We start from the raw sequence: 17,661 nt of genomic DNA on the forward strand, positions 1-17,661 counted from the left end.
TATTTTATCAAAATTTGATCATGTCATGTGAATACCTTTACTATGCATGTAAGTTTACAGACCCGTGCTTTCATAAATCATGTCATTATAGTATTGATATTTTGGGTGACAGCCAAGTGACCTGAAAATGATCACCATCCTTCTTATGGCGTCCAGTCCATCCTTTTGTGCCTTGTTGATGAAGCTACGCTTGAACTGCCTTGACCCAGTGAAGTGTTGCATTATCATCCTGGGAAATAACTCCTGTCTCCAAAGATGTTTTCTATCGATATCAAAAGGTGTTGGTACAGAATTCAAATGTAGAGCTTGTAGTTGTAGGTTGTAGGTTTCCATTAACCAGCAGTGCCAGTTCATCAATACCGCAGTATTCGATCATGTTCGATGTAGCTCCAAACAATTATTGAAGCGGACTGCCTTGAAGGGAAACACGCGTGTTCTCTTCACGGCTCAAATCTTCAAAATTTTGATAACAAGTTGTCTCTTGTAGGCCTACTCGTCTTCTTCCGTTAGCCACTTTGTGGTAACATTTGGCCATCACCATTTTCCACCAGCTACCTGAGTGACGCTTACGCCCCTCTCTCTGAGAGAAACAATCTTCTGGCGTTGCTCCCATATCTTCACCATAGTAGCACCCGTGTTAGCAACTTGACAGCCAGAGGGACGTTCGATGACACCTTTACAATGCACATGGAAGAAAGCGTATCACTTGTTATTTGACAGATTATTAACCATAAACAGTTTTTATCTAAGTCCTACCCCATGTCACCTAGAGAATTGTTCATACAGATGGTGCGATATTTATGTCACCAGATTTGGCTTTTTGTTCATTGAACAACACATTCCGTTAAACGGGAGACAGATTACCACGGAATGCCTTTTCAAAGCGACTAACACGAAAAAAAACGAAGCAAACCTTCGTATTTTCATATCTCCTCGATCTATACAAACCCAATTAATGGAACTTGACAAAAGTAGCAATAAAAGGCAAACACAAAAATGTTGTTTGAAATTTGGCCGATGAAGGCCGCATTAATTGTAATGCCCCTCTGATATAAAAAATGATGTAGATTAGCAGTTAACATTGAATAATGTTTAGTAATACCATTTACGTAGTTCTTATTACATTAGTGTATAATTTACAAACAAATACCACATATTTCAATTTGTGGGGTTGCAAAGAGGTACCTGTCTTTCTCGCTAACTGACTATTAACTCTTCCATACATTCTACCTTTGACTCAATGGCAGTATACCAGTAGCATGCTACACCTCCGACGAGTGACTAGAACATTGGTTGAAAACACTAATAAAATTAGTATTTTCTACAAATTCAACGATCCATATTAATAAAAACCCTGCATATTTGGGTAAAGATGTTCTATACACATGCCATGGTGTAAGTTATCTCCCTTTTCTTTTCCCTATACAGGTTATCTTTCCCCTTACTGTTCAGTGGGCCATTACATATTTCTACGTGGCACTCAGTATTGATCGACGACTGTCGAAGTTATAGAATTATTGGTTACTAGGTAACCTGTAACAAGTTTAAGCACCTAAACAATCCCCTTGAACATCTCCTAACCCATGCAAATCTTGACACTAGTTCGTTTTAATCAGATAGAATTATCGTCAGGTTTCTGACATTTATTTCACGTTGTGACGCCAGTATGAGAATTTCTCTGTAAACCTATGTTTAATTTTTTCTAGGGTTTTATTATTTCATTACCGTTTCTTTGCTTGCTTCCCCCCCCCTATATTTTGTTAGTCATATGTTTGTTTGTTATGAAAAGAGGTAAAATGTATAAGGGAATACAAGCAGTAACATCTAGGATCGCCGTTGACAACTCTGGTTTTCTCTGAGCCAAGTTTGAAAAGGCACATCTCACTGAATACTAAGATTCTTCCTGTTGCACAGTTGTCCCAGCCTTGTACAGTTGTAACCCAATCCACTTGTGCGTAATTACCACGGGGTAGTTTATAAATAAATTCGCATAGCCGCAAGACCCTGAACTGTGTATGATTTCCTAGACGCATATGGATGATAATTTTATGGAGATTAGGCAATGTAGTGCAGTGTCATGATTACAAATCCCAAGCTAGAAGATCTAAAAAAAATCAATTAAAGCACTGGCTAACTGGGTAACTTGTTAAATGATTCATGCCACTCTCCATGCCTGGTCTCTTAAGTAACATATACATTTTTAAAACGATGATAATCTTATCACAGTTTTTGTTATTCCATATTGCAATTAAAATTAAATAAGATCAAATTTAAAAATACTCAAGGTCAGCCAGGAAAACGGACCTCCCCATCATTCAGCAAAAATTTAATCAGGAGTGTTGAAATGTAGAAACAGCGGTAAAATGTGTCTAAATAAGACAATCTGCCTGATCTTAACTGCCAAATAAGATTTAGCTACTTCTACAAGATCTTATTTTAACTAAATGGTCTGAGATGCTTCCTATCAGAAACGTGAGAGATCTTGATTTTTTTTCAGTAATCCGAGTGCCATGTAACTATGCTAAAAGCATGTCCATTCTCTTGAAGCAAGGAACTTACTTAAATAATCAATGGTGAGAAAAGTGTTTCCTCGTTGAACGGCTGAACACATACAACTTCAGTCGTTCCACGGGGTAGCACTTTTCTTGGCATTAGTGACTTAGCAATCCAACATTCTGTCTTCAACCTCACTCGTCCAATAATTTAACTGCCGGATTAATATTGTATTGTATTGATTGATCACAGGAAAAGAATGTAAGGAAGTGCCTTTTGTATTGTAAAAGACATTTTAAATTCAATTGATCTATGTTCAAAATAGCGTTTGCGTTTATTTTGTTTGGATCAAATATATAATGGGACCAAGACGAGATGAGTATCTCAATTTCATTATCCTGCTCTACAACCACCACTTCTATATCTGTAACATGCCACATACCCTGACCTAGGAAAACCCCCAGTGCCATACTTAAATCTTCCTACGCTTACTTAGACAGGAGTCTCAATTATCTACTCAAAAGCATTTATATAGTCTATTATCACCTGATGATTGATTTCTAGGACATGCACATACCTTGATTTTCACCACTCGAAAGAGATAATTGTATTTAAGAGAACCATAAAAGAGCTTTTAACGAGACATGTAGGGTAACTGATGACAAAGTTCTGTAACAATTCGGTAATCACTTCGATGAAAAAAATGCATTTGGCTTTTACTGAGTGAGTGTTTTTGTTCGTTTCAGCTTATTGTTGTAACTCATGCAAAATATGGCCCTATCTGATATATATGTGTCATTTGCCTTTGATGAAAATTCCTAAATTTTATCTGTATTTGAACAACATTGTTTTCAAAACGGCAAATAACATTTTCTGTCGATAATGCGAGTTGAAAAACATTGTTCGGAACACCTAATGTCTTATAATTCTAGATGGAGAACACTGTTCGGAATGCTTACTTCATTCCAGTAACACTAAACAGTGTCATTCCGTGTTTACTTTTTAAAACTCCCATTTGGTTTAAATTCCTTGAGGTCTAACCTTGTATAAGCTAGCTACAATGGACCAGTGTGAATATACAAAAAAGATATGAGGTGTACAACATATCCTGATGGATAATATAAAGCATTCGTTTTGAAATTCACGTCCGTGCACTTAAAAGTACACAGTGTGAATTTTCATTTATATACTGATCGAAAAAAGAAAAGCTTGTTTTGTTCTGTCTAAGGTTTTATGAGTCACCCTTCTCCATCTTTCAACCAGTGCAGCTCTTCGCTCTATGACATTGGTAGGCAGTGGCTGGTGGTAATGAAGTCGTTCGTCCAGTTCTTCCCATTCATTTTCAATGGGAGACAAGTTTGGTCTAAAGAAAAGTTTGATGCTGCTCCTCCTGTATGTACGCCTGTGCTATCCTGGCCGTATGGGAACGGACGTTTGGTGTGGATGCATGAATGGCACAATCACCACGAGTTCTGTCTGGAAATTGTCACTTATGACCGCCAAAACCTTAACACTGTGCCGACGACAATGACCAGAGGCACGGCCACTGTCCAGATCTGACAGCGTGAAATGATGTCAGCATGGATCTCAGTCTTCTAAACTAGGTTTTCTGATACAAGTGTCCACTAGCATTGATAGTGGACAACTGAATTATGCAAGACTTTTGTCCCAATTTGTGAGTTGTCTGAATATTTAAAACTAGCGATATTGCCTGGAATCACTCAATTGTATTAGTACTCTACTGCAGGACTGAGGTTGTGTTCTGTCATTAAATACAGTGACCATACAAACACGTGCATATTTTGGCATTTTGAAGCACTGTGGTCGATACGAAAACTTGCGTTTCTTCTTTTTGGGCTAGTATATATACATTGAAATTATTAGGAATAAATACAAACAAAAACACAAAGATAAATTATCATCGGCTATAGAATAGGCCATTAGGATAAATGAACATTTCAACTTTACATTAAAACCACAGGAAACGAAGCTTCTGCAAGTTCAGGTTCTCTTTGTACCTTTACCATATCTGAGGTTTAAAATTCCTTTTTTGAACATACGATGTATTTTATCTCGTAAAGTCTTTAGATCAATTCGTTAACATAGTGAAGGCTTTTAAATGAACAAGTGGTTTTACGATTCATACCACAATGAATATTCGTACCTACTGCTTCTTGCAAAATCCTTTTATGCGTTTACTGGGGCGACAATTGCTGTAGGTGTTCTCGTTATTTTGACTTTTTCAAGTACATGCATGCAAACCCTCTAGCTGCCATACATGCAAGTGCAAGTAGAGAAATTGCTTTTCTGTATAAAAGGACTAAAATTGCCTTGCTGTCACAGGTATAAAGCATGATCATAAAATGAAGACGACACTTCAATGCACATCATGCGACCCACTTTCAGCCTAATCAAATCAAAATAGTGGTTGCTTATTTCAATGAGACTTAAACAAACAAAAAATTCTCCAATGCAATGCGTCCTACGCTGCTTAATTTATGACAAAATGTTAACATTGCAGAACTTAAATTTTATTCACTCAAACAAGAAAAGACTACTACACCATGCATTTACATATCAAACCAAATAACAAAGCTTTGAATGCTACATTATACTAAGGGCCTCTCTAAACGAATTTCATCTTAATTGTCAAAATGTTTCAAGAGAACCGATTTTGAAATAAAATTTAAATATGTATGTTTGATGCCCCAATGCAAACCAGAGAATCTCTGTGTTAAACAACATTGGCCATGGTGTTGATGTAAAAGATAACTAGTTTTGGGCATCACATGTAAACCCCTCGCACATTTATCACTTTGTTAATGCAAGTATTACACTGACTATGGGCAGGAAGGGGGGGGGGGAGAAAGTGAAATATTTTTTTTTCTTCAGTACCTTGTTTTAAGTGAACAAATAAGTATATAACAATGATTGCACAACACAAATGAAAATAATGAGAGTAAACTGCTCTGGTAGCTTGCTTATCATGCCTAGACTAGTCTTATAACTGCAAATATTTCAACAAGAGGTTGTGCATAGACATCTTGAATCTGCAAATTTTCAAACATTAAAAAACAACATGAATATAAAATGTATTTGCCATACTACTTACATAGTGCTACTCCCTACTAGCTTTCTAACACATAAAAATAGTAGGCAGATCAATTCATAAGTAGTGTGCTAAGCTTAATATCATGAACATAACAGATATGGCCCATCATGTGGGGGTACTCGAGTTGAATGTGGTAAAAGACTTACATGTACGTGTATACAAGTTTCTATGTGCATTTCTGTGCTTGTGCTTACATCCAAACATCAACAGTTTTAATTCTTTTCAACAAAACTTGTTTCTCAGTCAGAGATACCATCACCATTCCCATGGTTCATTAATTAGAATGAATACCACTCAAGTTACTGTTTTACAATCTCAGAACATATTAATTGGCAAATACATTAGCACATCTTACATTAGACTACATCATAAACCTTCATGCCACTGTACGTGTTCCTAAAAACCTCAGTCTTAGTTACTTAATATTTTCTTTTGATAATGGATTTTTCAATGACATTCTCTAAATTTGCTGAACATACTGGTTACGGGTGACAACTGTATAACTTATTAAGTCAGTGCGGTAAGCTGAAAATAATCCGTCTCTCAAAATGTTCTGCATGTGAACAAAATTATGAAATATTTTAAAATCATAAAATAGAGGGCAAATTAGTTTCGATAGTTTCCATTGTTTTATCCTTATTAAGCATCAGCTGTACCTGCATCAACATCTTTTTTCCATCTTTATATGGCACATAAATATGTACCCCCGAGTCCTCCTCACAATTCTATAGACTCCCCTTCCACTTACACCTACTGATGCAATTTAATTTAAAATAAGAGAAAAAGAAAGATCTCAATCTAGTGTATTTTCCAATTATAAATCATTTTTTCAAAACACTACCACTTCTATAAATACTTGATTAATATATATTGCATCTGTCTAGCACCCACTTAGGAAAATGCTGCTGGGCCCTAGTACAAAACATAAGTATTGATAAATCTCACTAAAAGCAAGTTGGTCAAAGCTTGACCAGCATCTTTTATGATCAGACCAACATCTTTTTTTAATCATATCTGTGAATTAAATTAAAGTTCAGTACACAGTACAACTCCCCACGTTAAATAATCCTTAGATAGCAAATCACAGGTACATATCTGTCCACTATTTATCTACAGGTCTCTTCTCGCTGTTCTTTCTTGTAAATTCTTCTGCATTTTTTAAAAATTTCTTTTTGTCTTTTGTGTATTCTTCTGCTACATCAGCTCTAAGAGGATGTTCTGGTTCAGGGGTATTTACTAATGCCACTAGGGCTTGAATAACTGGAAAAATATACACATCATAATACACAATTTCTTCTATAACATATCAATGGGGTTTGCTCAATTTTAGATTTAAGTTATTTCCATTAAGACTGAGAAAACAAGGGAATAGATCCAAATTCTGCTTACAGCATAATATTACAGGTTCTTCAAGAAGTCTGTATATGACATGTTTAAATTTAATTTTTAATTTGATTTCTTTAATCTTTAGAAGAAAGCACATATTTGTAAATCATTAACATAACAAGTGAGTTCACGTAACAGAGTACATATAATATGATGACTCCTGGTAACACTGTAAGAGTTAATACTATGCAGTGAACAAACAAAAAGATCTGAATCAATCATTACCCAGAATTAACATTAATAGCACATTGTTTATATCAAATTACAATTACATTACCAAACATCCTCTCATACTGACCTTGATCTGTCTTTGTGGCAGGTTTCCAGTTTTCTGCACTTATTATAGGAAGGCATACCTGCCCCTTTTCATCTATATTTGGATGGTAGATTTTGGTCTTAAACGTCACTTTGGGAGGTTTGAAAGGATACTCTGCAGGAAAATCAATCGTAATACGGAATGCACCTTTGTCGTATGGAACACTTTCCTGAAAAATTTTAAAAATCCTCTTTGATTGTCAAACTGCCTGCATTGGAGCTATGTAATATGAGTTAACAGAAATATATTGTAATTGAAGAAAATAGGACATATCTAATTATTTAACTTGTAAATAGAAGATGAACAATGAACCCAATTGTACTACATGGAGAAAACGTCACAGACACAGAAAAGGGGCATGAGTGCACCATTGCCTTGGGAATGACAAACCAGGGGTACGGTAATCTTAAGATTTGTGTTGTTTTGTATTCATCTGGATCAGTTTCTATGCTGGTGACCACCACAGCCCAGTTTTCACAGCGGTTCTGGATGATCCTACATATGCAAGCACGAAACAGCTGATATCAAAATAATATCTGCTTCTTTATAATATAATTTATACTTTTTCATACATACCGGTACGATTAGTCCTTGCCATTGTAACATATTTTTCTCGTCAACAATGATATCTCTAAAACATGACAGTCCTGCTTTGCGCAAGTCTGTCAGCTCCTAAGAAGATAAAGATAGAGATAATAAGGCATAAATCTATCAGAAATAGTAAAAGCTGGCTCAAATACTATTCTATCATATAATAGCTTACATATGTAATATCACAACATTACTCTATTAAGTCACGGTTCCACTCTAAAGAGGCTGAATAATTACTTGTGTAAGGTAATTAATCAATTTAAAATATTGCACATGCCCTCAGTTTACCCCTCACCCCAGAAAGTGTGACATCTTCCATTGTCACATCTGCAGTCTGAGTTTTCTGTCTCTTGCAGTGTATTTTAGTGTTTTCACGAGAGAGTAAACACAGGGATGAGACTGCCATTTAGTGAAAAAGTTGGAAAATATATTATGGGGTCCAGGGGGATGCCCAGGCCAATTATATTTTTGGCTCCCAAAGAGGCAGAAATCTGCCAATAGTACGACACTGCACATGCTTGAAACTGCCATAAAGTTAGTGGTTATACTTACAAACATGTTTATTGTGAAAAAAGGGGTGTACTAAAAATCTTAAGCTCATACTGCAGATGGTCACATGTTTATTTCAATTCTAGAATGTGCTAATGGATATATTAGTTTACAAATAACAGTCAAGCCGTACATATTTACAAGTCCGGCTGATGACACTGGGTTTTCCCAAATGTCATATTAAAATATCACATATGACGACATTTTTGTTTCGATTTTTAAAAATTACTCCATTTACAATAATTTTTGTTGGAGACAAAGTCTACGAGTATCAAATGTCATTCACTCATCAGTAACCAAGTTGAGGAAATCGATAATAAAAAAACATTCTACATTCCAGTAACAGGCAGAATTGTTTTTCTGCAACATAAAGTGATAGAAAAGAAGAAAGGAAGAGGTATCGACCGGCAACGGGTGAAAAACAAACCGATAGCAACAACTGTCAACAAAATGCCTTTTTCTCAAACACGACCTTTTCTCGAAAAGATCAAGAACAAAGACTAATCTAACAGCTTGATCTGAATACTATTCTACCAGAGAATATTTCTACATATTCACTTCAAACACGCATTATAAAATCACCTTTTGCAACCTCCTGGTCGCTGCCATCTTGAAATTTAGTCACGTGATACAACCTTCAAGCGCCCTCTATTCGAAACGAACCCGGAAGTGTCATTGTGACCATGACATGACATGACCATGACATTGGATATTTGCGACTGATCATAAGTGATCGAGATGATTGTGCGAGTACGTTTGAGTGTTTTATGCACGCATTTTAGTGTTTACTTGTTTGATCATGGATGACAACGGTAGATGGCTGTTTTGCAATTAAAGGTAAGTGTATGCTTCATGATCATCAGCATTATTGTCATGATTAGGTTGAGAGGGGCCTACCAAACCTTATTAGTCATGTCAGTCCGACGTCATAGTCTCATTCTATGGTTTAAGTATACTGTAATGTCTTTATTTATTGTAAAAGAAGAGTGAAACAGTTTCTCAGTGAGAACATGCACCAGTTATTTCGATTCAATACTTTCGCAGGACACTAAATAAAAAGACCAATTATTTTTCCTTGTACAGTACATTTTACTGTACAACTGTACGTGTGTAGGCACTAAATATATTAACTATGTAAATTTTATCGGGAGGCCAAAGGGACAATTTTTAGTAGAAAAAATTTAAAATGTGATTAAAAAGGACGAAATAAGGGACAATAGCGTAAATTTTTTTTCTTCAATTATTTATTATCTTTCATAAGCATAAATTATTTTAAGTAGTATTTCAAAAGGATACTTTAATACCAGTATATGTGTCTAGGGGTCGCATGTAGTCTGCTGAACAAATTTTGTTCGTTTTCGTGTGAATATAAAATGAAAACATATACAGATTCAAAATTCAGGGCTTGTACACAAAAATTTATACCAGTACATGTACATGTAATGAATACTGGTCTAAAAATAGCTCAGAATAATTTATAAGTGAAGAATGCATCAAAGTGTAAAATTTCCTATTATTTTAGGACCCTGCCTAGAGTGTCCCCAAGGTGAATCATTCTAATTACTTAACAGTAGTAACCAGACACAGACACTCAAAATATGCACAATAGTGTGAATAAGTTATCACAAGAGAATAATATTAAATGGAAATGTGTCTTTTTGAAAAACCCTCCATTTAATTTGCTTTATTTTGTTATCCCCACACTTTTGAGACAAAAGACTAGGATCATGTTATCCCAACATCCATGAATCTGTGCATCAGTGGGTAAGTAATTTCTGTTTCTGGCGTTAGGAAGTTGATATTGAGAGACCTAGGCTATCATCAGGGATGTGCATGGCCATTGGGCTCTTCAGAATTGTAGTTCACCTGGGGCTTGGGCTGTCCCTGGGGTGGTTGATTCTATTTTTTTTCACATTGTAATTTTTGGTATTTTAGCCTAGACCATTATATAGAGTGAAGAATTTCACACTTTGGGTATTGAGAGACCTATCATTAAGGATATTCATGGGCATTTCCGAATTTTAGTACAACTGGGGGTTGGGCTGTTCCTGGGGTGTGGTTGATTATTCTAAATCCTTTATGTATTTATATTTCTGCTAACTCCTCCTAGATCATAAGATCCAAGAAGTTAAAACTAAAAGGTGATTGAGAGACCTATCATATGAGATCTATATAGACTCCTTGGAATTTTAGTGCAATAGGGGGTTAGGCTGTTCCTAGGGCATGGTTGATTATTCTAAATCCTTTTTGTATTGTAATTTCTTCTTTCTCCTTCTAGACCATGAAAGTGAGAAAGTTCATGCCTATCATCACAGGTGTACATCATACATGTGCCCTTGGATGATTCTTATTATGGGGTCCGCCATATAGATAAACGTCCCAATAAAATATTCGTCCCGATAGATACGTCTCTATACATACATGTCTCAATAGATTTACGTCTCGTTAAATTTACGTTCCGATAGATCCACCAACAGATTCCTATAAACCCATGTATCTTTAGATCCAGGTACCGCTAGATCCATCTATCTGACATTGTAATCGGCTAAAAGGCCGATAACAACTTGTGATACAGGTATGAGGCTTTCGAGTGATACTGAGTAGTCTGGCTGCGAATACTGATCCACTTAGTGATCTGACTTAATTACAACCTGATATTTATCATTTATTTATTTATTTATGTATTTATATATTTATTAGGTGTTCAAACAAGACATACATGTACGTTCGCGTCTACACGTCTATCACACTCTAAAGTTCGGGAACGCGTCGTAAACATGAAACAGAACACATTTTAAGTGTGCAAATATTACATTTTGAGAACGCTTTAAACAGTGTTCTGGCACCAGAACACTGAGTGTTGTGAAATATAGAACACATTTTTATGTTCTTTTATTGTTTTGTTTTGTTTAGAACACGTGCATTTACATGTAAATTCAGAACACTTTTTACGTGTTCGAATGTTACATTTTGAGAACGCATTAAACAGTGTTCTGACGCTAGAACAGTAAGCGTTGTGAAATATAGAACACATTTTTGTTCTTTTTATGTTCTTTCACTGAGTATTGTGTGAAAACGATCTAGTAGAATAATTTATTGCTGAAAGGATTAATATGTGTACTGTCATTTTAAAGAAGTGCATTTTATGTACTGAGTAGTATACCAACCATTTTGAGCAAAAGCATACCTGTAATGGATCTATCGGTATTTGGATCTCAAAATACGTGGATCTATAGGTATGTGGATTTAAAGGACGTGGGTTTATGAGGACATCGTATCTATAGGAACGCAAATATATAGGACAGCAGTAAAAAATGGGATCTATCGGTATTTAAATCTAAAAAGACGTTTTTTCAGTTTTTCTTTTATGTATCTATCGGTAACGGGAGTATAGGGACGTGTAATATTTTGGGACTAAATTTTATCTGTACGTACCCCTTATTATTTTACACATTGTACTAGTAATTTCTGCTATCTCCTCCAAGACCATAAGAGTAAGGAAGTTGAAACTTAGGGTAATGATTAACCTATCATCAGGGATGCGCATGGGCACTTATGAATTTTTTGTGTGCTTTTGGGTAGGGCTGTCCTTGGGGGTGGATGATTTTAATATTCTAAATTGTAACTTCAGGTATCTCCTCCTAGGTCATTAGAGTTACAAAGTTAAAAATTGTCTGGGATTGATAGACTTATTATCAAGGATGTGGATGGGCCAGTCATAATTTATGTGCTTGGGGGGGGGGGGGTGCCTCTGGGGGGTAGGAGGGGGGTGAAATGATCCTTTTTTACATGATGTTGAAGCATTTTTTCACCAATACTTTTTATGCTGTTTTTATGAAGATAATTTGAAACAATTTAGATATAAGACCTAGGCATTGTCATAGATGGAGATATGCACTGGCTACACCATTTAGTTATCATTTTTATTATATATTGATGTTTTTATTGTTCAGTACTAAATGAATGCTATAAGGATTTTTATCAGTTAGTACTGAGTAGTACTGTATGTGTTAACTCTTCTCCTACTTATTTTAAGTATGTGAGGTCTGATTGCGCCCTAATTCACATCTAATGCAATTATGCATTTGTATATATATATTGTTTCTGAGCAGAGTGTTCTATGTTGATCTTACATAGAGTGTTCCATATTGTAGACCCAGCCTCACAGTTTCAGACAGGGAATTCTTTCCTAGTTGGTTTTGCATACCCACAACCTGTTTTAAGATTGTTAAAATATTACTCCAAAGCAAACTCTGTTGTGCCAAATAGCTCTGATTTGCTAAATGCAATCTTGCAAAGTTTTAACTTTAAACTTTGGTATTTGGAGTGGAAGATGTGCCAAAATGTTGACTGCAAGCTAGCTGTAGCAAGGTTGCTCAAATTGGATCAAACTCAATTGAGATTTATTCTGTAGACGATGTATTTGACAACCCGTATGTGATGTTAAGACCAGCGCATAACTAGCAATTTTCATTCAAGGAGCAGTGTTTTCACTTTAAATTTTTTTCAGCCCAAGTTGTTCTTAAAGGTACATGGAGGTTGTTCAAGTAGTTAAAAACAAGTGCAATGTTATTTTAGTTTTCTAATACAAGGTATTTAAAAATTCTGAAAGTACTTGGAATATCTTTATTATTATAATCAATGGTGAAAAAGTGAATTGTTTTGTTTATGATATATTTTCAATTTATGAATGGTAATGCTTTTGCAACTTTATCAAATATGTCCATCTTTAACCTCAACCCTTGAAAATGCAGAGTTCATGCAATAAACCATAGTGCATGTGCACATAGAATATGTGACTGGTACGCGCATTCAATAGCTGACCTCTTCTTAATACTGTGACGCTCCATCACTCAACCTTAAAGTTGTATAATCATCTTTGAAATAAATAAAGAAGCAAGATTTAACTGAACGATAACATTTTGCAATTTTTGCAAATTTGTGAAAAAAAGAGCAGTCAGTATTGAATGATATGTATAATAGAAATGTTTGTTGAAGTAGCAAATTGCATTTCTATATTTATAGGCCTGACTCAACAGCATATTATGTCTTTTAATGCCCCTATGCCATTGCCTGGTATTCCTACATGGCTTGCCTCTTGAGTAACAGTAATTGATGTGTTGGTTTTATCTGTACATACTCTGCCTCAGTGACCTCACATCCAAGACAGAGCTGACACTGTGCTTTGAATAAAAGAATTTGGGCAGTGTGATAATAGACTCACAGCAAACTGGATTTAATAGACAAGACAGCATCAGAAAAAAATCTGTTTTCCATTTTAGAATATTGCATCTTTGGCTGGTGGACCGTGTGGCGAAGTATTTTAAGGTGAAAGTAGTATTGGACAATGGTTATTTGATACTAGTACACATTAGCAAAATCTTATTTGAACTTAACTGGTATTATGTTTTACATGTTCTTCACATCTAGGATAGCCATACTAGTAACTGGATATTACACATTTTAGAAAATTGATAACTATACAGCTGTAATGTTCTTATGTTTTTATGTTAACAGCTTTGAAATAAGTAAATGAAATGGAAGTCATCTGAGATAGCCATAAGTCTATCCAATTAGTGTAAAATCAAGTGAGATTTTTCAGGATTTGGAGGAGAGAAAACCTGGGGTCAAAAATAATGAGACATGTAGTGTGGCAATGGATAAAAGCTGACAGACTTTATCCACGGATATTTTTCTGCTTGTTTTCTTCAAGTTCGTTAAAAATATATTCTTTTGCACAACAGTACATGATCAAAATGTTTTGCGTGTTACATGTAGATCTAAGTTGTATTACTTTCTAACACAACATTCCTGGCTTAGAGTTCCTTTATGGCTAAAAAAAAAAGCCCTACATGTACTTCATACTGATTCTTGCACATCTATCTCTATAGTCTCTTCCATGTATGACATCAAGCAATGTTGACAGCCTTGTTTAGACCATCTCGGATGATTTCCATTAGTAAGAATACTAAATGTACACAATATTGTACTAGTATATATATCATTCAAAAAAGCAACAGCCCCATTTTTATGAAATATGGCATGTGTTTTTGGGTATTGTTTTATTGATTTTTTCATGTGTGTTTTAATTTATGGTTGATGTATCATATTGTGTATATAGGCATATTGCTAATGTATGTTTAAGGCACAATTTGGACAGACTATTGAGTAAGTGATAGATACAATATGAGTCGCTGAGCTATACGTGAAGTATGGGGCTCGACAATACACGAGTAATTTTAACGTATAGCTCGGCAACGAGTGTTGTACAGTATCTGGCTAAAACCACGGCCTCTGATTGGCTCTACACTAGTGAGTGCAACAGTCCGTGGAATGCACGCGTACATGACGTGCTTGTATGTCGAATACAGCACGACCAAGTCTTTTGTTCTACTCGCTAGCTGTGGTTTGATTGCTAAATAGTGTGTACACTATATGGTCAGTAAAATCCTTGCTCAGAAGAAATCTTTTTTAGGAAGTTACCAGTATGAACAAAGAACAGAGCTGAAATCATTCCATTGAAAAGAATTGTTATGTTTTCAAACCTTTCCCACAGAGTACCCTATTCACATTTTCCACCAATTGAAAAGAAAAGTAAAATTGTGTAAATTTTATATTCTTTTCAAGATTTTTTTTTATTTTCAATGGATATCTCATGAACTCATATAATTATCTCCAGGTAATTTTACCTCTCTGTGTGCTGGTGATCATGGGTGCCTTGTTGTCCAAGATGACGTCACTGTTTTGGAATCCCATTACTCACACCACCGAGTTTGATACACCACTTCCAAAGGTACTCCATCAGGTGCTAGACAACAACATTGTTCAAAATCGAAGAGTATTCGTGGTTGGAGACATTCATGGTTGCTATGACGAGTTACAAGCTCTACTTATGAAGGCAGATGTCTTAAAGGATGATGCTGTTGTGATTTTTGCAGGTGATTTGGTCAATAAGGGACCCAAAAGTACAGATGTGTTGCAGTTCATAAGAGAAAATACTGAAAAATATCAGTTATATGCAGTGAGGGGAAATCATGATGAGAAAGTGATTCTGGAATACAGCAGAAATAAGGATCCTTCTTATACTTTGACTAACAAGTACAAATGGGTCACAGATTTAACTGAGAATGATATTGATTATTTATCAGAACTTCCATATACAATCTCAATTCCCAGTTTGAAATCCTTGGTCGTCCATGCTGGGATTGTTCCTGGGATACCCTTGGCAAAGCAACAGCCCATACACATGACAACTATGAGGAATATTATAAGTCTTAATAATAACCAGTTTGAAATATCAAAATATGAAAAAGATGGGGTGGCATGGGGATCTTTGTGGAAAGGACCTAACTGTATTTATTATGGCCATGATGCGAAGCGTGGACTACAGGAACATCCATTTGCAGTTGGACTAGATACAGGTTGTGTGTATGGGAAGAAACTGACTGGGGTCTTCATACACTCTCCAGGTACGAGGCATTACGTCTCTGTTGATGCACAGACAGTGTACAGAGCCCCCAAAGACTCTGCTCGTTAACCTAGCTAGTATTCTCCTTTTTCATCTTTGCACAAGGATGCAACTAACTTCTTTGTGATGGTACCTCTGTCTTATGATGGTTTGTAGATTTAAATTTCTTGCGAAAGATTGAACTCTAATTTTAATGTGCTAAGACTGGGTTCCCATAGATTTAGATCGATCTATCCGGATCGACCTAACTCCTTGGGGGTTCATGCTAAATTGCTGTCAGGTTCCAAGAGCCGAGCGCGCACAACAGTTAATTACCCCCTTACGTCTTTTAGTAGGTGGGACAGACATTTAAGCCGGTCAGGCTGACAACAATCTAGTGAGACTCCCCACGGGGATAGATCGATCTAAAAATCTATGTGAATGCACTCTAAGACCGGAATGATCAGACTTTTTCCAGCAATGCCAGTAGACAGTTATGCTTAGCACCAAGATTATATAGTTTATTTTACAAGTTATAAAAAAAGAAGGCTGTTCCTGTGGAATTTATATTTGGATTATCAGTAGATGGTGCTGTTTAAAGTGAACATGTGATCCATGAGTGTAACTCATTATGTCTTTATGTGTTATACGATAAAATGGAAAGGATATGTTGGTCTTTCACTGTTAAATATTTCTTTAAAAATCAATATCACATTGTCTATATGAAGGTCACAGAATTTGGTGTTCTAGCTTTTTTCATCTTTGAAGGCTGTGGTTGTGTTGGAAAAGATAAGACTTAGCCTAATTAAGTTATTTCCATGATATGAGTATTATGAGCAGAAGAAGCTAGCGTTTCAGTAAATTTGTACCATTACCTTTGGGGAGGATTTAAGTTATAACATTTCATCATGTAACCATTGTCTTAGATATTACAGTGTGCAAATAACAGACACTTTAATGAATGAAGTGTAAAATTTCAACCACATTTTGATAAGTACATAAACCAATCCTTGTTATACATGTCTGACGACAAATAATACTTTTTGATCATTTTTAAGAAATAAATGAATTAATGTCACAAACATAATCTAGTTTATCACCTCCTGACAAACCTCACCACCTTGTAATGAACCTTTTCATATGTATAGAATGAATGTCCTAAACTTAAATAATTTTGTTTGCTTAATTCAAGTGTGGGCTTTCAACTTTCTTAGCAGATAACGCAATCTACAGACTCTGCAGTTTTAGTCAGATGAACGTAAGGTCGCGGAAAGCAAACCCAAGTCCACATAATGACCAATTAAACGATTTGTATGTCGAGGCTCGGTATCAACATTTCAAGTGAAGTCTCTAACTCCTAGCTTGTTGAAAATTAGTCTGCGCCATCTCTCCTTCTCTTCTCTTCCTCCCCCATAATATCAATTCTGATCACTTATATACTTATTTCTTATCTATGGTCTATGCACTCAAACTTTAATTACTTGTAATTGTATAATTGATTTCTTTACCTTGGCGTTATACAAAGAGGCTGCCACATTACTCAATAACTATTGGACCACAACGCATTACATCACATGACCTCACAAGATATCTTTTTGATCTTTATGTCGGACACGACAACTTGTCAACCAAGAAGTTAGTGTTCAGTGATAGAAAGATTTGAAAAACCCACAGTAAAGCATGGAATAACGAGAACTTTTCAATTTACCGAGATTGTTACAGAGTTTTGGCAAATGTCTGGAAAGGAGAATCAAAGATTAAAGGGGG

General features: G+C 35.6%; 2 protein-coding genes across 4 annotated transcripts; one reads left to right on the forward strand and one right to left on the reverse strand.

The window, feature by feature from the left end:
- Window positions 1-5,008: 5,008 nt before the first annotated feature.
- LOC106179987 (ubiquitin-conjugating enzyme E2 L3) lies at window positions 5,009-9,140 on the reverse strand. Its single transcript, XM_013563823.2, has 4 exons — window positions 9,030-9,140; window positions 7,884-7,979; window positions 7,290-7,476; window positions 5,009-6,865 (listed from the first exon to the last, which is right to left on the reverse strand). Exons 1-4 carry the CDS (start codon window positions 9,054-9,056, stop codon window positions 6,708-6,710), a joined length of 468 nt encoding a protein of 155 aa, XP_013419277.1. The 5' UTR covers window positions 9,057-9,140; the 3' UTR covers window positions 5,009-6,707.
- On the forward strand, window positions 9,119-16,976 carry LOC106179988 (uncharacterized). Of its 3 annotated transcripts, XM_087002572.1 has the most exons (3): window positions 9,172-9,284; window positions 13,730-13,775; window positions 15,127-16,976. In XM_087002572.1, exon 3 carries the CDS (start codon window positions 15,157-15,159, stop codon window positions 15,982-15,984), a length of 828 nt encoding a protein of 275 aa, XP_086858698.1. In that variant the 5' UTR covers window positions 9,172-9,284; window positions 13,730-13,775; window positions 15,127-15,156; the 3' UTR covers window positions 15,985-16,976. The 3 variants fall into 3 exon arrangements, with proteins under 3 accessions (XP_013419278.2, XP_086858699.1, XP_086858698.1); XM_013563824.3 differs by lacking the exon at window positions 13,730-13,775 and having other exon boundaries at window positions 9,119-9,284; XM_087002573.1 differs by lacking the exon at window positions 13,730-13,775 and having other exon boundaries at window positions 9,154-9,284; window positions 15,386-16,976.
- The last annotated feature ends 685 nt before the right edge of the window (window positions 16,977-17,661 follow it).

This window comes from Lingula anatina, chromosome 1, assembly GCF_051362555.1.
Source record: "Lingula anatina isolate TDL-2025a chromosome 1, LinAna3.0, whole genome shotgun sequence".
Lineage (NCBI taxonomy): Eukaryota > Metazoa > Brachiopoda > Lingulata > Lingulida > Lingulidae > Lingula > Lingula anatina.

Excerpts from the sequence above, each read along its gene's own strand:
- LOC106179987 (XM_013563823.2), bottom strand. The coding sequence starts at position 9,056 with ATGGCAGCGACCAGGAGGTTGCAAAAG. Across the intron at positions 7,980-9,029 it reads CGACCAGGAGGTTGCAAAAG|GAGCTGACAGACTTGCGCAA; the intron begins GTGATTTTATAA and ends TTATCTTCTTAG. Across the intron at positions 6,866-7,289 it reads TGCCACAAAGACAGATCAAG|TTATTCAAGCCCTAGTGGCA; the intron begins GTCAGTATGAGA and ends ATATTTTTCCAG.
- LOC106179988 (XM_013563824.3), top strand. The coding sequence starts at position 9,264 with ATGGCTGTTTTGCAATTAAAG. Across the intron at positions 9,285-15,126 it reads TGGCTGTTTTGCAATTAAAG|GTAATTTTACCTCTCTGTGT; the intron begins GTAAGTGTATGC and ends AATTATCTCCAG.